This window comes from Heterocephalus glaber, unplaced genomic scaffold (genome assembly GCF_053883595.1).
Source record: "Heterocephalus glaber isolate CG9 unplaced genomic scaffold, H.glaber_assembly_v1.0 deba00000071, whole genome shotgun sequence".
In the NCBI taxonomy this organism is placed as follows: Eukaryota; Metazoa; Chordata; class Mammalia; order Rodentia; family Bathyergidae; genus Heterocephalus; species Heterocephalus glaber.
The window spans coordinates 16,749,117-16,773,122 of NW_028258137.1; the positions used below are offsets into that span (position 1 = coordinate 16,749,117).

General features: G+C 41.4%; 2 protein-coding genes across 3 annotated transcripts in view; one reads left to right on the forward strand and one right to left on the reverse strand.

The window, feature by feature from the left end:
- Positions 1-18,039: 18,039 nt before the first annotated feature.
- Positions 18,040-24,006, reverse strand: part of Nip7 (nucleolar pre-rRNA processing protein NIP7) — a 43,701-nt gene continuing 37,734 nt past the window's right edge. The window contains exon 5 of the mRNA XM_087205039.1: positions 18,040-18,066. Within this exon, the coding sequence (XP_087061165.1) occupies positions 18,055-18,066 (12 nt within the window). The 3' untranslated portion in view covers positions 18,040-18,054. The remainder of the gene's footprint in view (positions 18,067-24,006) is intronic.
- Terf2 (telomeric repeat binding factor 2) overlaps positions 19,344-24,006 on the forward strand; it is a 28,904-nt gene continuing 24,241 nt past the window's right edge. Inside the window, exons 1-3 of one of the 2 annotated variants that reach the window (XM_004842943.4) lie at positions 19,344-19,767; positions 19,855-19,950; positions 20,620-20,750. In XM_004842943.4, the coding sequence (XP_004843000.2) occupies positions 19,389-19,767; positions 19,855-19,950; positions 20,620-20,750 (606 nt within the window). In that variant the 5' untranslated portion in view covers positions 19,344-19,388. The remainder of the gene's footprint in view (positions 19,768-19,854; positions 19,951-20,619; positions 20,751-24,006) is intronic. The other variant, XM_087204991.1, reaches the window with a different exon arrangement.

A 24,006-nucleotide genomic window follows, 5' to 3' on the forward strand; every position in this document is an offset into this window, starting at 1 on the left:
GGGTTGCCCATTTGTTTGGTTATATGGTAAGGAAGGTCTGTGAAAACTTTATGATTTATTACTTGAGTTTATTCATGTGACATGAAAGTGGCATATGGAAGAGGAGCCTGACTGAACTCTTTCCTCTTTGTGCATATTTGTGTTCCACAAGGCCCCTAGATTAGTAGGATGGCTCTGTGGAGATTGTTCTTCAAAATGGGGGGGGGGGGGCATCCTTTTTGAGGTATTTTAGCCTAATTAACTATTAATAGTACTGATAGTAAAAGCCATAATATATGGGGCACCTACTATGTGCCAGACAGTGCCAGATGTTTTGTAAACCTTATCTCTACAATGCCTCATAGTAAAGACTAGTATTATTTGCATTTTACAGATAAAGAATTTAAGTCTCAGAAAAGTTAAGTACCATAACCAAATACAGTGACCAAGGACACCCAGGCAGGAACTCAAACTCAGATCTTTCCAGCTCTGAAATCTGCCATCTGCCTCCTTCTTGCTCTCTGGCCCTGCTGTAAGCCTGCATTGCCATGTGCAATTTAGCTTTACTCTGCTTCTGGATGGCTTGAGCTTGCAAAAGAATTTCTCTAGGCTGCCTGAGTCAAAAGCTGTAAATGGAGACATCTCTTTACTATTTTTTCCTTTCCATTAACCTCACCAGTTTCCTGTTCATGCCAGCCTCGAGCACACTGGTTCACAGACTGACTTGGGTAGTGGGTCGTTTTTGTATACTATAAGATGTCAAGTGCTTTGTCTCCATAGCGGTATGACAAGCCAAAGAGATACACCCAAATAGAACTTTGCGGGAGCTCAATTTTACTGGCATGTAAGTGTCAGTTATGCACATCTCTCCCCAGATCTTGGTTGAATGATGTCTCTTTTACAGCTTCAAATCATCTATGATGGGAGTTTTCATACCACAGTAATTTGCTAATGTTGCTCTCTCCTACCATCACCAGAGAGCTGTTTGTTGAACATTTACCAGCATAGCACTGCACCCAGAACTATTAAGGAGCAATTAATATATTATGGGACTATTCTGTTTTGCAGAATCATTTACTTTTTTTCCCTGTAGGATCATTTAAAGAATGCTTTAAGGATGGGCATGGTGATGTACAGTACACCTATAATGCCAGCACTCTGGGAGGCTGAGTCAGGAGAATCACAAGTTCAAACCCAGCCTGAGTAATTTAGCAACTTTGCAAGACTCTGTCTCAAATTAAAAAATAATTTTTAAAAAGGGCTAGAGGGGCCGGGGATTTAGCTCAGTGGTTTCGCCGCCTGCTGCACAAGCTCAAGGATTCGAGTTTGACCCCCAGTACCAAAATAAATAAATAAAATAAAATAAAAAGGGCTGGGGATGTAGCTCAGTGTGAAGATCCTGAGTTCAATTCCCAGTACTACGAAAGAAAGAATTAATTTACAAAAATAATTTTTTCCTAATTAGATTTTATTTTTTAGAGCAGTGTCACACAAAACTTAGCAGAAAGTACAGAGAATTATTATTATTATTATTATTGTTATTATTATTATTTTGTACCAGGGATCAAACTCGGGTCCTTGCACTTGCACAGCAGGCGGCGAAACCACTGAGCTAAATCCCCGGCCCTGCTTCACTTTTGAATCTCTTTTTCAGTTATTTTTTATTTATTCATTTGTTTTACAGGGTCAGGATTGAACACAGGGGCTTGTACATGGTAGCCAAGTGCTCTGTGACTGAGGCACACCCCATTCCAGTGTATTTCCTCTTAACCCTGAATGGTACCCCATTGTCTGGATATAGCACAGTTTATCTATCTACTTACCTCCTGAAAGACATATCAGTTGCTCAGAAGTTTTGATAATTATGAATAAAGCTGCTATATGAGTAAATGTTTATTTTCAGATTTTTCAACTCCTTTTGGCAAATACCATGGAGAGTGATTGCTGGCTTGTATGATGAGTATGTTTAGTTTTGTTAGACACAGCCAAACACTAGCGGTAACTTTTTGTACTGTACTATTACTGAATGGGGAACCTTTCAGAATTGTACAAGACACAGGGCCAGGGATTCAGCTCAGTGGTTCTGCCGCCTTCCTTGCAAATGCAAGGTCCAGAGTTAGATCCCCGATACCAAAAAACAAAAACAAAATAAAACAAACCCCCCAGGATTGTACAAGACACACATGAGAGGCAGTGAAGCTGCATATTTACTGAAGGCAGGAAAAAAGTACACTCTGTAGGGCAAGAGTTGTCCAGTGAAGAAGGCTCACAGCTGCTGGAGGATAAAGGGAAAGGAGCTGTTAGTATCCAAAATACCCGGATGGCCTCGCCTTGTGTAAATATGCCATTGGGGCAATTGTCCTAACAAAGACCTGCCTGGAGCCAGGGGTGGTGGCACACGACTGTAATCCCACCACTCAGGAGGCTGAGCAGGAGGATCAAGGAGAGTTGGAGGCCAGCCTGGGCTACATGGTCTGACTCTGTCACAAAAAAAAAAAACAAAACCTGTTTGTGCTCATGCCAACTTGTGTGGCCTCTCATATGTGACTGAAGGATCAGAGCAGTGTCTTCATTGGTCAGATCCATACATAAACAATTAAGAATAGCATCTTCCGGCCGGGGATTTAGCTCAGTGGTTTTGCCACCTGTTTCGCCTCTTGCTGTGTTAAGAATTACTTGTATTTTGGATAAAAGTCTTTCTTTTTTTTTGGTGTTGGGAATTGAACTCAAGATACACTGAGCCATTTCCTTAGCCTTAAAAAAAATTTTTTTTTTTAGGGCTGGGGATTTAGCTCAGTGGTTTCGCTGCCTGCTGCGCAAGCACAAGGACCCAAGTTCAATCCCCAGTACCAAAAAAAAAAAATTTTTTTTTAAATTCTGAAATAAGATTTCACTAAGTCACTCACTCAACTGGGTTCAACCTGTAATCCTCCTACCTCAGCCTTCCAGAGCATTGGAATTACAGGCATGCACTGCCACAGCCAGCTTGGATAAAAATTCTTTATCACCTGGCTGCAGTGGAATGAACCTCTCAGCTACTTGGGAGGCTAGGGTAGGTGGATCATGAGTTCTAGGCTAGCCTGGGCAACATAGTGAGACTCTATCTCAAAAAAAAAGTCTTTTAGATCGAAGAGGATACAAGAAAATGGAAAGACATCCCTTGCTCCTGGGTAGGAAGAACCAATATAGTGAAAATGGCCATACTTCCAAAACTACTATATAGATTCAATGCAATCCCAATTGAAATTCCAACAATATACTTCACAGAACTAGAGAAAACAATCCAAAAATTCATTTGGAACCGTAAGAGACCTAGAATAGCTAAAGCAATTCTAAGCAACAGAGACATGGCTGGGGGTATTACAATCCCCAACCTGAAACTATACTACAAAGCTACTGTGATAAAATCAGCATGGTACTGGCAAAGGAACAGACTGGAGGATCAGTGGAATAGATTAGAAGATCCAGAAACAACTTCAGACATGCACAGCCACCTCAACTTTGACAAAGGAGCCAACCACCATCATTGGAGGAAAGATAGCCTATTTAATAAATGGTGTTGGAAAAACTGGATTTCAACCTGCCAAAGATTGAAACTAGACCCATACCTATCACCATGCACTAAACTAAGATCGAAGTGGATTAAATATATAAATATTAAGACAGAAACACTAAAATTGCTGGAAGATAAGTTAGGTAGAACTCTTGAAGACATTGGCATAGGAAAACACTTCATGAACAAAACCTCAGCAGCATGGGAACTAGCAGAAAGAATCAGCAACTGGGATCTCATCTTATTAAAAAGCTTCTGCACTGCAAAAGAAACCACCAACAGAGATAACAGACAACCTACAATATGGGAAAACATTTTTAGCAGCTGTTCCTCAGACAAAGGACTACTATCTAGAATATATAAAGAATTGAAAAAAATCAAACCCTCCAAATATAAAGACCTGATTCAAAAATGGGCATCTGAAATGAACAGACATTTCTCAGACAAAGAAGTAAAAGCAGCAAACAAATATATGAAAAAATGTTCAACATCACTCATCATTTGAGAGATTCAGATGATGACAACACTGAGATTCTACCTTACCCCAGAAAGAATGGCTGCTATCAAGAAATCAACCAATAACAAATGCTGGCAGGGTTGTGGGGAGAAAGGAATCCTTCTCCATTGTTGGTGGGAGTGCAGACTGGTGCAACCACTGTGGAAGTCAGTATGGAGATACCTCAAAGAATTAGGTCCCATTTGTCCCAGCCATTCTCCTGCTGGGTATCTTCCCAAAAGAATTAAAAGAATCATACCACAGTGATATATGTGCACCCATGTTCATAATAGCACAGTTCGTAATAGCTAAAGCTTGGAAGCAACCCAAGTGCCCATCAACTGGAAACTGGATAAAGAAAATGTGTTTTTTTTATAAAATGGAGTACTACTCAGCCGTAAAGAATGAAAAACTAAAGTCATTTATAGCTAAATGGATGCATATTGAGGTCATACTCTTAAGTGAAATAAACAGGACACACATGTGTAAATACTGAATAGTTTCTCTAGTGTGAGAAACTGATAGTGTAAACCAGAGTTAAAATGATTGAAATAAATAATTGATAATTTGAAATAGGAAAAAAGGTCCAAAGAAAAAGGAGTGAAGGGAGGGGAAGGGGAAAGGAAAAGAGGGAAAGGAAAAACTATGAGAAAAGGAAAAAAAAATGGAAATGAAATCTATGTAAATAGGGAAGGGTGGAGGGGGTGAAGGGCGCACAGGTAATGGGGAAAAAAATAAGAACCAAGATATATCATGTATAGGTACAAACACCCAATGATAAATGTAAACAAATTGTATACCTAAAATGTACCAATAAAATGTACCAATAAAATTAATTTTTTTAAAAAGTCTTTTATCAGATTTGTGCTTTGCATACACTTCTCCCCAGTGTATGCTTTATGTTCTTGTTCTTTTGAGAATGCCTTTCACAGAGTCTAAATCTTTCATTTTAATGAAGTTCAGCTTATCAATTGCAGATTCTCCTTGACTTACCACAGGGTTACGTCCTGATAAACCCAGCATAAATTGAAAATATTGTAAGTTAAAAATCCATTAATAAACCTAACCTACCAAACATCATAGCATGAAGCACAGTGCAATGTAGAGTTGCTTACTCTCATGATTATGTGGCCAACTGGGAGACGTGGCTGATTGTCACTGCCTGAGATCACCAGAGAGTAGTGTATTGCACATCACTAGCTCAGAAAGAGGTCATAACTCAAAGAATGGTTTCTACCATACTGAATAAATGTTCCTTTTGCACCACTGTCAATCAGAAAACTTGTTATTGAAACCATTGTAAGTCAGGAACTACCTGTATTCCTTGCATGAATCATGCCTTTGGTTGTTATCTCTAAAATATCACTGCCATGCCAAAGTCATCTAGATTTTCTCCTAGTTTATCATCTAAGGGTTTTGTAATTTTGGATTTTATATGTAAGACTGTGATCCATTTTGAGTTAGTTTTGGGTAAGTACTGTGTCCAGATTAATTTTTTTTTTTTTTCGTACCAGGGATCGATCTCGGGTCCTTGCGCAAGATTAACTTTTTTAAATGTGGACATCCAGTTGTTTCAGCACTGTTCGTTGAAAATAGTGTCATTCTCCCATTGTATTGTTTTTGTTCCTTTGTCAAAAATCAGCTGACTATATTATGTGGGTCTATTTCTAGGATCTTTATGTTTTGATCCATTAACCTGTCACTTTTTGACCAATACCCCACTGTCTTGATTACTATAGTTTTATTGTACATCTTTTTTTTTTCTTGAGATCCTGTCTCACTAAGTAGTCTAGGCTGGTCTTGAACTCACTATGTAGCCCAGGTTTGCCTCAAACTCCCAATCTTCCTGCCTCAGATTCCTGATTTCTGGGTTTACAGGTATATGCCACCATACCTGGCTTAAACTATATATTAAATTTGGATAATGTCAGTCTTCTGGCTTTGTTCTTTTTTTTTGGTACCGGGGATCGTACTCAGGTCCTTGCGCTTGTGCAGCAGGCGGCAAAACCACTGAGCTAAATCCCCGGCCCTGGCTTTGTTCTTATGTTGACTAATTTGGGTCTTTTGTCTTTCCACATAAACTTTAGAATCAGCTTGTCAATATCCACAAAATAATTTTCTGATATTTGATTGTGATCCCATTGAATCTGTAAGAATAAGTTGTGCAGAATTTATATCTTAACAACATTAAGTCTTCCTATCCATGAACATAGAGCATCTTTCCATTTAGTTCATCTTTGCTTTCTTTTACCAGAGTTTTGTCATTTTTCTCATATAGATTTTACACATATTTTGTTAAACATACCTAAATGTTTCATTTTTTTGAGAGATAATGTAAATGGTACTGTTTTTAATTTCAAATTGTTCATTGTCAACATATAGGAAATTGTTCAACTTGTTCATGCTGGTATATAGCAAGCTAATTGACTTTTTTGTCCTATAACCTTGCTATAATTGCTTATCGGTTCCGATAGGCTTTTAAAGTTCTTTCAAATTTTAAACTTGACAATTATGTCATCTGCAAACAAAAATAATTTTATTTCTTCCTTTTATTTCCTTTTATTGTTTTGTTGCATTATTTAGGACTTCCAGTACATGCTGAAAATTCGTCATTGAAGTTTTATGGGACAATAATATTCTAGAAATTACTTGACATAGTCTTATCTAGTAGTAACCAGTTTAAATTTTTCCTTCATGAAATGTAATTACATTCTTTATTTCAAGCCTTCAACAAAGTTTTACAATAATGCTAACAACTAACATTTGTTGAGCACTTCTGTATTGATCCTTTTTCTTGGTTGCAGATGACAGATTTCACTCTTGCTAATTTAAGCACCAAAGGATTCACTGAGTGGTACAGATGGATCACAGAAACATTAGGAAAGTTGGAGAAATAGATTCTAGCCTACACCTCCAAGAATGGCTTCCAAACTTACACTGTAGAACTGGACTGACAAACAAGCTGCAGTTTTGCCACATCCAGAAGCTTCAGAATCACTAAGTTCCCACCACAGCTGCGAGCTCCAGAATCAAATTACCTCTGCCCTGACCAGTACTGGTAAAATGGTGCTTCACATTGCCTCTCCTACCACATAACTCATAGTTCTAAAGTCGCACACAAGTGGAATCTAAATCACAAACAGCTGGGCATGTTGGTAGATGCCTGTAATCCCAGCACTTGAAAAGGTGAGGCAGAAGGATTGCTGCAAGTTCAAGGCCAGCCTGGACTGCATAGCAAAACCATCTCAAAAAAAAAAAAAAAAAAAAATTAAAAATCACAAACAGAACTATAGCTGCAAGAGAGTTTGAGAAGTGTAGTATTTAGCTTTCCAGCCTCTGCAGTCCAGGAAGAAAGTAAGAAAGGGGCTGGAATGAGTTTAGAGCAAGCCAGGCTAAAGCATCTGCCACAACTTGCCAGCTACCAACTCCTGTAAACATGTCCGACCTCACTGCATTCTAACAAGAACTCAGTGAGGAAGAGACTATAATTATTCCAGTTGACAGATGAGGATGAAAAAGTAAATGGTGGGGCACACCGTATGGTCTTAGCTGTGCTTCGGGAAGTTAAAAGAAGGCCCTCTGTCCACTGTTGGGCAGAAGGAAAGAGGAGAAAGACAGCTGCCTGGAGGAGCCAGGGTGGAAGGCAACAGACCACAAGAATGAAGCATCAGTTCCAAAGTGACAAATGCCAGCCAAAATGAATTTGAAAACTCATGAGTATTCACACCAGGCGGATTCCAGAGTCCCTGCTTGTTCCATAAAACCATGCTGCCCCCAGTAGGAAGAACCAGAACTCATACACCTCACACGAAGACTTAAGGATCCTGCCTTGGTTACATTCCTACCATCCTACTGCATCTGTGGCACAGAACCCTGTGCAAAAGTTAAAAGAGCTAAAAACAAAACAAAACAAACCTCAGCAGGGGAGGCTTCCAGAAGGAGGTGAGTTTTCAGTCACTTTAGAAGAGAGGTGAAATGATAGCCTATGTGCAGCTCTGAGAAGACAAGAGGGTTTCAGATGAAAGAATTCACACGCCTCACCCAGGAGTCGGAGGCCAAACAGCCAGCCACTGTAGCACTTCAAAGCAATGTCCTTGACTGAAGCCGAATGGGTGAGTCAGTGTTTGGGAGAAAACAATAAACAAACTGGTAGGAGGGGAACTGGCTGCAGAATAAGATCATGTGAAACCCTTCCTGTGACTGCAATTTTATGAAAATAGTAATACAATCTGTAATGAAATTCAATTTGAAGCAGCCTGAAAAGCTCAGAGTGAGCCCTGGAAGTTTTCTTCTTATTTATTTATTGGCATTACTGGGGAATTAACCTGAGGATTTCACAATGGGCTACATCCTTATCCTCTTTTTTATTTTTTATTTTGAGATGGGGGGGGGGGTCTTACTAAGTTGCCCGGGCTGGACTCAAACTTATGATCTTCCTGCCTCAGCCTCTCAGAGTGCTAGAATTACAGGCATGTGCCACCATGCCCAGTTCTAAGCATATTATTAACTAAACAACATTTTAACAAGTCTCTCCATCTGCCTGATCCTATGCTGAGCAAGTTAACAATGCATTATATCATCTTTCCTCCAGCTAAGAACTGGCGACTCCACAGCCCAGGGATTTAACATCTTGTAGTGCTGCTTGGCTTGTTCTCCTTTACCTATGGTTCCTTATTAATTTTCACAAGTTATATTTGTTTACTTATTGGCCCCTCATCCCCTCAAAAACTAGAAGTCTCTCAAGTACACACACAATCCGCTAATTTATCTTCAGCACTCCTACCCTAGCCCCTGCCAGAGGCGAACATACAGTGAGCACCCGGTGTACGTCAGCCAGGTGCAGCTTCATGACACAATCACCGTTCACTTTCTATCTGTACCATCAACTGCTTCCCACAGCAAAACAAACAGCCACAGCTTTAGGCAAACAAATAGATGAAATGAATCCTCTGCTTTCACACAGTGCTGTGGTCAAGTATGAGGGTCTAGGAGCCAAGCGCAGGTTTGAATCCTGCCTCAGCCACTTCTTGTCGGCATAAGGTTGGACAAATGTTAAAGAAAAAAAATATATAGTTTAACAGTGTGTAAAGGCTCAGGCCGGGGATTTAGCTCAGTGGTTTCGCCACCTGCTACACAAGCACAAGACCCCGAGTTCGATCCCTGTACCCCCCCCCCCAAAAACAGTGTGTAAAGGCTCCTGTGTGAATGAGTACTGCTGTTGGAACATAAAGAAAAGCTGGGAAATTTAGGGTTCAGATGCTTAAAATATATCTACTGTATACATTTTCTAAAAGTGATACAGCCCAGCTCCGTGCTAGAGTAGCAGAGTCTTCTCACCCTCCCAGCCCCTCCTGGAGAGAAGGAGGGAGCGGCAGGAACAGATCCTTGTGGTTAAATGTTAACTTGTGTTTATTTCTCTACAACTGCCTGCTGTTTAATTTGGCCAGCCCTGAGAAGATTCTTTCATAAGCCCGCGTGTCATTTCTGAACACCAGACCTTCACACACATGCTAAACATTTAGAGAGTGGGAGAGTTTCTTTTTCTCCATCAGTGAGTCGGATAAATAACATTCACCCCCAGCCCCCAGGAAAAAAGAAGTATTCTTTGATCTACACTAAAGATAAACTAGTAATAATTCATCCTGATCCAGCTAAGGGTTGTAAAGTAGATTCTTTGATAAGTCAATTAATTTCAGAGAGCACTGGGGCTTGTTTCTTCCTAATGCTGACTTTGATTCAGAAAGCCTGAGTACTTTAGAGGTGGAAAGAGAACTTTTAAAGTTATTTCATCAAATCCTCTAAATTTATTGGATGAGAAAACTGAGCTTCAGTGGGGGAAAGGGCAGTTTAGACTTACAGAGAGAAGCTAGTACAAGAGCCATATAGAAAATGTTTCTAACAGTTCTTACAGCATTTTAGGCTTTCTGTGGTCACTGTTTTTTGTTTCTTTTGGATTTGGTGATCCAAGAACAGCGTTTGGGCCTAGAATTGGAAAACCCTGAACGCGAATCCTCAGCTTTGCGCTGACGTCAGAGATATTTGAGGATCACTGCTGTCCCCTGCTGGAAGTTTAAAATCTTACAGGCTCTCAAGGTTTTGTGGAATATTTGTTAACAGTTTAAAAAATTAGAAACAGTCATTCCTTAGGTTAAAATGAATGTGTATGAAGAGAAAGGCAAAATATTTTCACCTTCAATTCCACTTTCCAGGGCTAATTATTCTTAACAATTCTTGAACATTCCATATATATATGTATATATATATATACATATATATATGGGACATTCAAATACATACATGTTTATTTATTTGGTCTTTTTGGCAGTACTGAGGACTCTGTCTAGGGACATTCTGCCACTGATATAGATGGCCAGCCCTTTCCATTTTTAAATTTTGAGACAAAGTTTCTCTAAGTTGCCCAAACCTCCCTGGATCTTTGTGAGCTTTCTACTTCAGTCTCTCAAATAGCTGTGATTACATGCAAGTGCCATTATGTCTGGTTTATAAATAAGAGAGTATTGTACAGTTTTGTAACTTTCTCCCTTACATTTTCTGTAACTATTTTATTTATTTGGGGTAGGTAATACATTCAAAAGCTTCCAAAGTTAAAAAAAAAAGCCTTAAAAAAAAGAAAAAAAGTCTTCAATATCTTTTCAAAGTGGTACATATTGACAAATCGCATTCCTTTTGGTGGAGGCATAAACTCCATTGATTGAGTATATTAGAAATTATTGTCCATCCTCCTTTGGTGGACTAAAGTCTATAAGAGTAGGAATTTTAAGGCCAGGAGAAATGCCACATGCCTATACTCCCAGCACTCAGAAGGCTGAGGCAAGAGGATTGCCATGAGTTTGAGGACAGCCTGGGCTACATAGTGAGTACAAGACCAGCCTGCACTACAAAGCAAGATGCTGTCTCACCCCTACATTCCCCAAAGAAAAAGAAAAAAAAATTAAGAATTTTATAGCTGTGCACAGTGGTTTGTGGCTGAACTCCCAGCTACTTGGGAGACTGATGTGGAAAGATAGCTTGAGCCCACAAGAGCAAGACCAGCCTGGGCCTGGACAACAGAGTGAGACTTCATTTAAAAAAAGAAAGAAAGGGGGCTGGGGATTTAGCTCAGTGCTTCCACTGCCTGCCTCACAAGCACAAGGTCCTGAGTTCAATCCCCAGTAACAAAAAAAAAAAAGAAAGAAAGAAAGAGTAGGAATTTTTTTATTTGGTTGTTGTTATTTCTGTCTCGGGTAATTGGGATAATGCTCAATTAAATGTATCTAATGAATGAAACTAGGAAATTTTCCTAGTTTCAAGTATTTCCATTTCAAAAATGCTTCCCTACAACCAGGCATGGTAGCATATACTCGTAGTCTCAGCACTCAGGAGGCTGAGGCAGGAGGATCGCCTTGAGTTTGAGGCCAGCCTGGATACATAGTGAGTCAAGAACAGCCTGAACTACATAGCAAGACCCTGTCTTAAACTCCCCCCAAAAAATGTTTCTCTGAGGGCTGGGGATTTAGCTCAGTGGTGCCACTGCCTGCCTTGCAAGCATAAGGTCCTGAGTTCGATCCCAGTACAAAAAAAAAAATTTCTCTGAGTATCTTGGCATCTATATTTTTGACATAGAATAAGGTCTTGTAGGTTCAAAAAACATGAGAATTTTGAATTTTGATAGGTACTGACAAATTGATACTTTTGATGACAAATGGAACCAGATGTTCAGTAATTCTACCATCCTCATACTGTATCTGATGGGGGATCAAATCAGAATCTCCCAGTGAGTTTCATTTGAAATATGCAGCTCCTTTCTGTACACCCCCTCTCCATTCTAATTCCCTAGGTAAAAAAGAGTCAGGAATCTGCATATTGAAGAGCTGCCTCAGCAGTTCTGGTGCTCAGTCAGGACTGGGAATGGCCACATAATCTATCCACTTCTTGCTACACAGCAGCTCTTATATCCTAATCTTAGCGTGCTTACTCATTTGTTATTCACCAGATGTTTATCAAGTGTCTACTTTCTAGTGCAAGACCCTCTGCTCTTTCTCCCAGAGTCAAGATCATCCTAGGGGGTGTGGTTAGGTTGCATCACTCTCCGGGGTGGCAGTGCTAGGGTGAGTGGGTGAGTTTGTGGGCTGCTGGCTGGGGTTTGGGGAGGGAGCCATGTGTGGGTGAAACTCAGGAATCCCGCAGCACTACAGTGGCAGAAATTTTTCAAAGGCCCAACCCTACTCTCAGTGACAAGTATCTGTGTCTAACAAACATGGGGCCAGCACCACTACTTAGTCTTCTTTTTTTTTTTTTTTTTTCTTTTTTTTTAGTACCGGGGATTGAACTCAGGACCTTGCACTTTCGGGGCAGGCAGCGGAACCACTGAGCTAAATTCCCAGCCCATTACTTGGTCTTCTTAAGTGACTGCTGGTAGAGGTCTCCACAGCTGATGTGTGGGACAAGGCACAGTCATATCCCTCTGGGCCCTTCTAAATCAGATAAAATATAATGAATATGAAACCTAGGTGGGAAATGTGCCACAGACACCAACAGATTGCAGTCATAAAAAGAGATGATAGATTTCACCATCACTCATGACCCACCCAAATGTCACGTCCTTTGGACTCTTTCCCTGGCAGTTCCTGCCCTGAGTGGGTATTGTTCCCATGTACTCCATGACACTTGAAATATAACAACAAAAGAAAAAGAGGACAAAATGACCAGGGCTCTCTGATGTTTCCTAAGTCAGAACTTCTAGCTGCTTCACCCTATGATCCCATTAGTCCTTCCAACAATGCAAGAACTCAGACGGGCCAAATGAATAGAAAACAACCCACAATTTTTTTAGTAGGGGTGTCTTCACATTTATTTTGCTTGGACATCCATCAAATAATTTAAAAAACTTGTATATTGTGGGCCGGGTATTTAGCTCAGCAGCATAGCACCTGCCTGGCAAGTGTGAAGTCCTGAGTTCAATCCCGAGTACCAAAAAACAAAACAAAACAAAACTTGTGTATTTCTATAAACAGGCTCACACATATATGGCCAGATAATTTACAACAAAGGTGGTCCTGCAAAGCATGAGTAGGAGATATGTTTAATAAATGGTGCTGAACTGGCTAGATACCTACATGGGAAAAAGAGAGAACTGGACCCTACTTCATACTATCCTCAAACATCAAGTTTAGGTGGATAAAAGACTTCATGTGGAAGCCAAAAATCTATGGCTTTTAAGAAGGGTAATACAGGAAAATATCCTAATGACTTCTGAACAGGAAAGGATTTATTCAACAATCTACTAATGGCACTCACAATAAAGGAAAATGATAGATTCAACTATACTAATATTATACACTTTGGTTCATAAATATACTCCATAAAAAGTATAAATGGGATGGGGATTTAGCTCAGTTGGCGCCACGCCTGCCTTGCAAGTACAAAGTCCTGAGTTCGATCCCTGGTACAAAAAAAAAAAAAGCAAAAGTATAAATGGACTACAGAATGAAAGAAGATATTTGCAACAAATATGCTTATCAGATTGTTGCAATAATAAATTATAAAGGAAAGGTAGCAGTATTACACGATACAACTTCTTTAGAAAAGAGTTTGGCATTCTTTTCCATGTATGCTGTATTGTACAATGAAGAAAAGAAAAGAGAAGAAACCATCACTTAAAAACTGTGCATTCTGTCCCTCCCCACACCTGTGCACTTTTCTTTTTTTCTAGTACTGGTATTTGAACCCGAGAACTTTGTCCTGAGCTACATCCATTGCCCTTTATTTATTTATTTATTTATTTATTTTGAGACAGGGTATCCACTAAGTCACGAAATTGCTCAGGCTGGGCTCAAATCTCAGCCTCCCAGAGTGCTGGGACTACAGTATGTACTACTACCACACTCCCCCATCTGCATTTAATTTAATTAATTTATTTATTTTGGTACCGGGGATTGAACTCCAGTCCTTGAGCTTGCGCAGCAGGCAACGAAACGACTGAGCTAAATCCCTGGCCCCCATCTGCATTTTAAAGTTGACATCTACAAGTTTTCATTGTACTGTTTTTTCTTTAAACTTGAACAAGACTATTCACAGCCTTATTTTCAATTGTCCAAAATTGGCAACAACCCAAACGTCTGTCAACAGGAGAGTGGATAAATTGTAGATTTTAATACAATGGAACAATACTCAGCTAAAAAAAGGAACAACATGATGAAACTCAAAAACACTGTTACACAAAAGAAGCCAGATATAAAGAGATGGATTCAAGAACAGATACAAAAACAGACAAAACATTTAATTTCTTGTCATTTTACTTTGTTAATATCAAATAGGTCTGGGTTTAAATCTGATTCATGGCTGGGAATGTTGTTCAGTGGCATGCTCAAGGCCCTAGGTTCAACCCCCAGCACCAAAATACTAAAAAAGAAATAAATTTAAAAAATTAAAAATCTGACTCAAGACATGTATTTGCTATGACATCTTGGACAGGTCACTTAACTTCCCAAGCACTCAAGTTTATTCATCTGTAAAACTGGCACTACAATTTTTGGGGGTAGGATTTTCGTTTAGACTAAAAGAAAAGCAGGATTTAGGGTGGACTTGGTGGTACACACCTGATAGTCCCAACACTCTATAGAGGGCTCAGGCAGGAGGATCAAAAGTTCAAGCCCAGCCTGGGCAACTCAGTGACTAAGCAATACCCTGGCACAAAATAAAAATAAAAAGAAGCAAAGGGTATAAAGCATTCTAGTACAGTAAATGTAAATAATAAATGCTCAAACAATATTTTATTGTTTACATGTAGTGGCCACACTACGTTTCTATCCCTTTTCTCCTCTTACATCTTGAGCATGAAGTAATTTAGGGTACATATGAGTACTTTTTGCATGTGATGGGGCCATAATTTTTATCATAGAATAAAATTCCTTAATATGACAAGCCATGATTTATTTAATAATTGTATTATCAGATCTTTTCAGTTCCAATTTTATCTATACTACAAGTAATGCTGTAACAAAAATCCTCATACTTTAATTTTGGTGCTCATTTATGATTCTTCCTGCAGGATGAATTTCTTTTCTTTTCTTTTTTTTTTTAGGATGAATTTCTAAGAAAGAGAATTTTTAGGACTTGTGCTGGTTTTTGGGTTTTTGTTTGTTTGTTTGTTTTAGTTGCTCTCTGGAAAAGCTGTACTAACTCACATTCCCACCAGCACTGGCTCAAAATGCCTGTTTCACAGCCCCTTCCCTGGCAGTGAATAGTATTAATTTTTAAACCTTTGCTAATTGATTGGCATGTGTCAGGCATGATTTACAGGGCTTATTTTGTCTTCACCATAGCCCTCTGGTAGCCTGCCTGTTTAGCAGGCGAGGAAAATTAGGTGCCTGAGCTTAAATTCTTACCTACACCAGTACAGTATATTGTAGGGCCAGGACCAACCTGTCCTGGACCTGTTAATGTGCCTTTCATCCACCCCACACTGCCTCCTGGTGGAGACCATGGGAAAAATGAAGCACCAAGTTCCACAGAGACGTTCCTGGGGAGAGACAGGTGGGGCTTTGTGGTAGCTAGCTAAGAGAATGACACTGGGACCACCATGACAGATGGAACTTTGAAAACATGAGAATACTTATCAAGACTTACACTTATAGCCAGGCCCTGTGGTGTGCACCTGTAATTCCAGCTACTCAGAAGCCTGAGGTTGGAGGATCACAAGTTTAAGGGCAGCCTGGAAACTCAGCAAAACCCTGCTTCAAAATAAAACTATTTAAAGGGGGGGTCTGGGATGTACCGGTAGCTCAGCGGTAGTGTCCCTGGGTTCATGTGCTAGTACCACAAAAAAAGAAAGAAAGAAAAAAAAGATGTGGATACAAAATTTGCACTTTTTGCACGATATATAGTTACATTTTTAAAAAAGAAAAAAAATGAGATTTTGCATGTGTGTGTATTGCTGGGAATCAAACCCAGGGCTTCAGCTACATCCCCAGCCCCAAAAGTGAGATTTTTGATAGAAAAGCATAGGAGACTTTTTAGGCTGGTACTGAATGAGCTAATAAAAAGAGCTTGGCTGGGAATACAGCTCAGTGGTAGACTGTGTGCTTAGCATCCACGGAGCCCTGGATTTCATCCCCACAACTAAAACAAAAAATTGCTGAAAGTAGCTGGTATTTGCTGAGCCCTCAAAACAAGCTGACCCCTGCTTATGGGACCCCATGTGGTACCTCTATTATGTATGCTTGACAGGTGAGGAAACAAGGCACAGAGATGGCTAACTCACTCGAGGTTACACAGCAGCAAGAGTCAGGATGTGTGAGCGGAGGTAGCAAGACTCCTGTTACGGTGATCAGGCAGGGATCACAAAATAGCTATGATTGCCAAAGATCTGGCAGACTTAGAGCCCCATCCCTTAATCTGGAATATCCATCATATGGAGGTTTTGTCTGACCAGGATAGTGGATACTCTAAGGCTTACATCTAGTTAATTCAAGGGTCCAGCATGTGATTTCACATCCTTAATGACATGGGCACCTGTCCTTCAGAGATATCTGTTAGCGGCCAAAACCTGGGCCTTTGCTAGTCCAGTAGTGCTGGTGGGGCAACTTGAAGCCTCTCGGGAGGAGACAGACCCACCCACCCACCCACCGGCCCCAGCAAAGGCCAGAACTGGAGTTTCTCTAGTTGGTCTGGTTACGGGTGGTGAATTCCAGGAGCATCAGAGACTCCTTCAGTGACTCACACTTGATGTCCTCACTTCCTCCCACCCCAGCCCCACTGAATCATGTGGAAAAGCTCCTTACTACACTCCCCTACCAGTGGATGATAAGAACACTGAGGCTCAGCCTCGTGTGGTGGCACATGCTTATAATTCCATCATTCAGGAGGCTGAGGCAGCAGGATCACTATGAGTTTGAGGCCAGCCTGGGCTACATAGTGAGACGCTGTCTCAAAAAACAAAAACAAGAACACTGACACTCCTAAAAAAGGAGTGGGTAATGGACTTTCCCAAGTCCCAACTGCAAGGCCATCACAGAAATGTGGAGGAGTTAGGAAGGTTTAGAAACGTGCTCAGCAAGGTGGAGGCTGGGAATGATTCTGAAACTGGGGTTGGACAAGAATGAGTACCCGGAGAAGAAAGAAGGACTCTGATTTTTTTTTGGGGGGGGTAGCAGGGATTGAACTCAGGACCTTGTGCTTGAGAGGCAGGTGGTGGCACCACTGAGCTAAATCCCCAGCCCCAGGACTATGATTTTTGAAGTCCTCTCCAGGCGCATCTAAAACTGCCCTATGAAGGCCCTATTTCAGTAAATATAGTTTTTTGATGGGCATGTAATTGGTAGGTTTTTGTTTTGTTTTGCTTTGAGACAAGTTGAATTCACTATGTTTGCATTATAGTGTTCTGAATAAATATGGCATTTATTTTAATGTGGTATATCCAGAAATAAATGTCACTTTGCAATGAAAAAAACCCCAAAACTATAGCCACATAGTGGCTGTATATATAGCCACATAGCGAAGTCAAGGTCAGCCTGAAATACATAGTGAGACCCTGTCACAAGAAACAACAAAAAGTAGGGGGGCATGGGCTGAGGATGTAGCTTAGTGCCAAGGCCTTGGGTTCAATCTCCAGTTATGTGGAAAGGAAGGAAGGAAAGAAGGAAGGAAGCCAACCAGCTGAGGGACAAAAAGGACTTTACTATGGGAATGATACATGTTTTGCTGAGATTAGAACTTGGAGTGTTGAGGGGACTCCAGAGGTGAGGTTTTATTAGACTCTGTATGTGAGAACCTGGAGTGAACTCCAAGAGAAAGTGACCCCACACCTAAGCAGATCCCACTACTGGACCCCAAAGTACACATTGTGTCAGTCAGCTTTCAATTACTGCAACAGATACCTGAGATGATTGATCAGCTTATACAGGTAAAAGTCTTACTTTGGCTCACAGTTTTGGAGGTTTGCATTCACAATGGCTTGGTCTGCTTGCTTTTGGGCCTGTGACGAGGCAGCACACTGCAGCAGGAATATGTGGTTGTAGCAAAGCTGCTAACTTCTTGGCTGGGATGGGATAAAAGAAGAAGAGATGGGTTGGCAAGATGGTGGTGGGTGTGATTTCCATTATCCCCTTCTGGGCCACTAACCCAGGGACGTGCTAGGCCCTATCTCTTAAAAGGCCCCACCCCTGCTGATAGCATGGATGCCAGAATTGTGCTTTTAACACTGCCCTGGGGCTGATCCAGTTCCATAGTTTAATGTTCACATGAAACTCACAAGTTTGACACTATATTCTCACAAGTTTGAGAATATAGTCTGCAGCAAGCTACACTCTGTCATTCCTCCAAGGACTGAGAGCTCCAGTTGCAACAGGGCCACATCCCCTTAGCCTTGGGGCTAAGCTCCAAAGCCTGATCACCAACACTGGCACAGCCTCTGTCCCTGAGGGATCTTACAGTCTTAAGGGCCAGAGAATCTCGGCTGTGTTGGATTCCCTCTCTCCTGAGCAGATCACCTTCTACAAGTGGGTGTGGTAGCACACACCTGTACCAGAGTTTGAGGGCAGCCTGGACTACATAGTGAGTTCCAGACCAGCCAGAACTACATAGTGAGTCTCAAAAAAACAAATTTACTTTCTATATAGGACTACTTTCATCCTGAGAAATTACACTGTAATAATTTTGGAATGGGGCCAGGGATGTAGCTCAATGGTAGAGCACCTTACCATGCAGAAGGTCCTGGGTTGATGCCTGCACCGCCCCCCGCCAAAAAAAGGAATTTACTTTTCACTAACTACCTTGTTGATCCTATTTCCTATAAGATTTGTTCTAAAGAAAAAAATATGGCAAAAAACTGAGTTTCATACTTCGACCGTCTCTCTAAGTATACAAGTTCAATTGTTAGGAAATTATCTTATGGGAACAATTATGAATTTATACAATGATATAGCTAAGCAATCTTGCCTACTTTTTTTGGTACCGGGGATCGAACTCTGGACCTTGCACTTGTGAGGGAGGCGGCATAACCACACTGAGCTAAATCCTCAGCCCACTTCTTTTCCTTTTTTTTTTTTTGAGATAGAGTCTCACTATGTAGCCCAGGCTGGCCTTGAACTCGCAGCAATCCTCCTGCCTCAGCCTCCCGTGTGCTGGGATTACAGGCGTGTGCCACCACAACCAACCCACAGTACTTCGTAAATTTGGAGCAGAGTTGGCACCCAACTAAAAACCCGCGGGTTTTTTGGCCCAGGCAGCGTGGACTCCAAGCCCCAGCAAGCATTGCGGCGGGCACTTCGGGAACTACGGATGCCAAGAAGGGGGAAAATGAGGCTCCCCTGTCCTTTCCCTCCCAGAAGCCCGCGGGCAGCTCGGAACGCGGTCTGTATCATGGCCGCGGGAGCCGGCGCGGCGGGCTCCGCTTCCGGCCCGGGCGTCGTGCGTGACCCGGCGGCGTCACAGCCGAGGAAACGGCCGAGCAGGGAGGGCGGGGAGGGAGCGCGACGGTCGGATGCGATGGCGGGAGGAGGCGGGAGCAGCGACGGCAGCGGGCGGGCTGGAGGCCGACGGGCGTCTCGGAGTAGCGGGCGGCCTCGGCGGGGACGCCACGAGTCAGGTCTGGGGGGCGCGGCGGAGCGGGGCGCGGGGGAGGCTCGGCTGGAGGAGGCGGTCAACCGCTGGGTGCTCAAGTTCTACTTCCATGAGGCGCTGCGGGCCTTTCGGAGTAGCCGGTACGCGGACTTCAGGCAGATCCGGGACATCATGCAGGGTGAGGGCCCGGCCGGGCCGGGGGTAGAAGGAGGGTATGTGTTGGGGTTGGGGGCAACCGAGTCAAACGATGTTTTTTTTCCCCCAGCTTTGCTTGTCAGGCCCTTGGGGAAGGAGCATACGGTGTCCCGGTTGCTGCGAGTTATGCAGTGTCTGTCGCGCATTGAAGAAGGGGAAAATTTAGGTATGGTAATTTTGTATTCTTTGCTGGGCTTACGTACGATATTGTTGTTTTCAAACTTAGCCGGAGCTGAAGGATTCCAGGTTAAGGTGCACTACTGTTTGCATCCCAGTGGCCCTTTACATTCTTCAGTGGATACATTCTGTCTCTAGTTTTCTCCAGTTAAGGTTCTTTTGGTTGCTTTCTTGTGGTTTGTGTTTTCTCCCACCTGTTAATTGTTCACCGAACTTTGTTGTCAGAAGTGAGTTATGGACATACTTTCCCCCACTATAGAGTGGTTTTTAGAGTAAGAGCCCTTCCCCGCCCCCCCAATTGAACTTGACAGCTGTTTAGCAAACTGTCTTCCGTTTTTAGCCACTTATATCTTAGAAGGATCTGTTACCCTGAATTTATTTGGGAGGCAAATATGTTTGTTAAGAAATAACTGCTGTCTGGAAAAGTATTAAAAATAGTCTCTTTAAATTCATTAATTTGGAAAACGAACTTAGGTTCATTAAATTTGACCTCTTACCACGTATGTAAGCGTGTATCAAGTACATCAGCAAAATAAATACAAATTTTAATGTATTTGCCTGTTCCTTTCCTGTGTGTGTGTGTGTGTATATTTATACATAGTTTTTCTGCTCTCTAGAAAAGAGCTTAAAGTGAAGTGAAAACCATGCTTTGTTCTAGACTGTTCCTTTGATATGGAAGCTGAGCTCACACCATTGGAATCAGCTATGAATGTGCTGGAGATGATTAAAACGGAATTTACACTGACAGAAGCAGTGGTCGAATCCAGTAGAAAACTGGTCAAGGAAGCTGTAAGGTTTTATTTTTATATTTTTTCCTTCTAACAGAAATCTGAGGTGTTTGAAGACATAGTGTTTAATCTTTGTGAACTAGAGGACAAACAAGGACGGAGAAAGAATAAGCAAGCACATGCACATAGATGTTACCTCTTCAGATGTCCCCTTTCCCATCAGGCGTGCAGTATGCTCTGGTTTTGTGATTTTGGTGATCGTCCTTGTGGCTGTGGCCACAGTACACAGGAAGTAGGTTGGCATTTAAGACTGATACTTTGGAGGTAATTGAACCATTCAGGAACAGTGTGAAAGGGCCACAAGTATCTGGTCTAAGGTTTGGTAACCTTGTGTATAATAAACCAAAGGGAATAGCTGGGGCCATGGGAAAAACAGGACTGACGTTGAGCTCTTCCATACAGTTGTCTACAGAGGTTAGAGGACATGCCCTTTGAACAGACTAGAATCAGAGATGTTGGGATAATGAGCAAGCTAGAAAAACAAAAATGTGAGAAGAATGGTACAAGGCTGGCACAGGTAATACTGAAACTAAGAAAAAAGCTAATACCCAAGTATAGCAGCTCAAACCTGTAATCCCAGCATTGCTGGATGGCTGAAGCAAGAGGTTCATAAATTTCAGCCCAGCCTGGGCAACTTAGTAAGACCCTCTCTGAGAAAAGGCTGAGAATATAGCTCAGTGTGAAGGCTGTGGTTCAATTCCCATTACCATAAAAAAAAAAGCTAATGCATTATCTAGGAATTTGAGACTGTCACTGTGTCATGGCCCAGGTTGCTTCAAGTAGAACTTCTTTTTAAAAGCATTAAAAATGACTGTGGGAACCAATCAAAAAAAATATTTTTCTTTTCCACATAACCAAGGCTGGGAGTGTGGAAGCAGAGGTGAGATTGAAGAACAACAGATCAATGTTGCCTTGGTGGGAGAAAGTATGGAAATTGGAAGAAAAGAGCACCCCTTAAAAGGATACAATCCCAGAGGTGGAGATAGGATGGAGGAGGAAAACCTTGCTTAGCAAGGAAAACATTGGCTGTGTACAGGAAACTCAGATACCCTGTTAAGAAAAAACTAATGTGCATGGGATGCAGATATTCTATTTATTCAGTTAAGGACCTTGGACAGGAACTGCTTTTGGTCATATGAAATATATTTAGGTAATTATTATTCATTTCCAAGAAAAAGTAATTCCAAGAATTGATTTTTAGTATAGGTGAGTCAGGTTTGTATTGGGGGTAAAATGCCAAAAAAAAGTCATTAGCTAGGAAAGAGAAATCCATGCTTAAACTTTCAAAACAGCTAAGCTTCTTTTAACAATTTTTTTTTTTTGGTACCAGGGATCAAACTCAGGACCTTCCGCTTGCAAGGCAGGCGGCGGAACCACTGAGCTAAATCCCTGGCCCAGCTAAGCTTCTTTTAAATGGGAAGAAATGAGCCGGGGATGGTGGCACATGCCTATGATCCCAGCACTCGGGAGGCTGAGGCAGGAGGATTGCTGTGAGTTCAAGGCCAGCCTTGACTACATAGTGAGTTCAAGGTCAGCCTGAACTACATAGGCAGATCTTGTTTCAAAAAAACCTAAATAGATGGGAAGAAATGGTACCAGTTCAGAGTAATTAATGCAGCTTCTTTAGAAGACAAGAGTATAGACTTGCTCTCTGGCCCCTGTTCAAGAAAAGTCTTTGTGGAGATACATACATCCATACATGGATACATACATACACACATCTATATAGATACACATACATGTAACTTTATTACATAAGATCTTTTGTTTTGGGGCTTCACTAGGATGACCTATTAGCAAAATCTAAACTCCCTTTGTCAACTATTTTCTTAGGTTGACTGCTTCGTATTTTTTAGTGCTCTGCTAGGGTCCAGAACTCTTGTTATATTTACTGTATTTCTATTACTGCAGTGTAACAAAGTACTCCAAGACATTGCAGTTTAAAGCCATAAGTAATATCTCTAAGTTCTCAAACATCAGGAATCTGGCTTAGGTGAGTGTTCTGGCTCAGGGTTTCTTGTAAAGTTGTAGTCAAGCTGTTGGCTAGAGCCCCAGTCATTTTAAGACTCAGGTGGGGCTGAAGAATGCACTTCCATGCCCACTCACAAGGTTTGTAGCAGGATTCAGACCAGACCAGGTCTGGCAGAATGTGTGTTGGGGACTCTTTCAGAAATGAGAATCACTGGGGACTCTTTCAGAGGCTGATCACAATTACCTTGATCTCTTAGTATTAAATGATAACTCTATTATTTGTCCTTTCAGTTTACTTTTTAAAAGTTTCTCATTTAGACTCCTGGGATCTGTTAATAGTTATCTTTGAGTAAATACCACAGGATTCCTAGGTTCAGTTAGGCTTTTTGATGGATTTAAGGTTTGTAAAGTGTCATAGTAATTTAATTAAAGGTATAGTATATATTTTTAAAAAGTTTATCAAGTAAGTTAGAACTTCTCAATGCATAGTGTGGAGGTCTCTGGAGTTCTCTTCCACCCTTTCAGTGAGTAACCATATGAAAACATCATTTGACTTTTTCAGTACTTTTGATATTTGCACTAGTGATGCAAGAGCAGTCATAAGTAAAATTGCTAGTATCTTGGCTGGATGGAGGGGTAGTAAACTATACTAGTAGTCATTGTATTTCTCACTGCCAAATGCTTTTTTTTTTGGATTTTGAGACAGGACTTCGTTATGTAGTTCAGGCTGACCTTGAACTCACTGTGTAGCCCAAGCTGACATGGCAGTCCTGCCTCAGCTTCCCAAGTGCTGGGATTATAGGTGTGTGCCACTGCCAGGCTGCCAAGTGTGTTTTTTAAAAAAACTGCTTGTTTCAAACTGGGTATGATGGTGCATGTCTATAATCCCAGCACTTTGGGAGGATGAGGCAGGAGGATTGAGTTTGAGCCCAGTGTGGGTAATTTAGCAAGACCCTTTTCAGAATAAAAAAGTGAGCTGTAGATGTAACTCAATGTAAAGGCTCTGGGTTCCATTCCTAGTACCACCAAAAACTAACAAAATATCATACAAGTTTTAATTAAGGATGTCTTTGCTCAAGCAATACAAATTTCAACCATCTATCTGTCTGGTCTTAGGGATTAAATCCAGAGCCTTCACACTGAGCTATATCCCCTGTCCTTTTAGTTTTTCTTTAAATTTTGAGACAAGGTCTCCCTAAATTACTAAGTTCCCCAGGCTGGGCTTGATCTTGCGATCCTTTTGCCTCAACCTCCTGAAGTGTTGGCGTTACAGATGTGAGCCACCA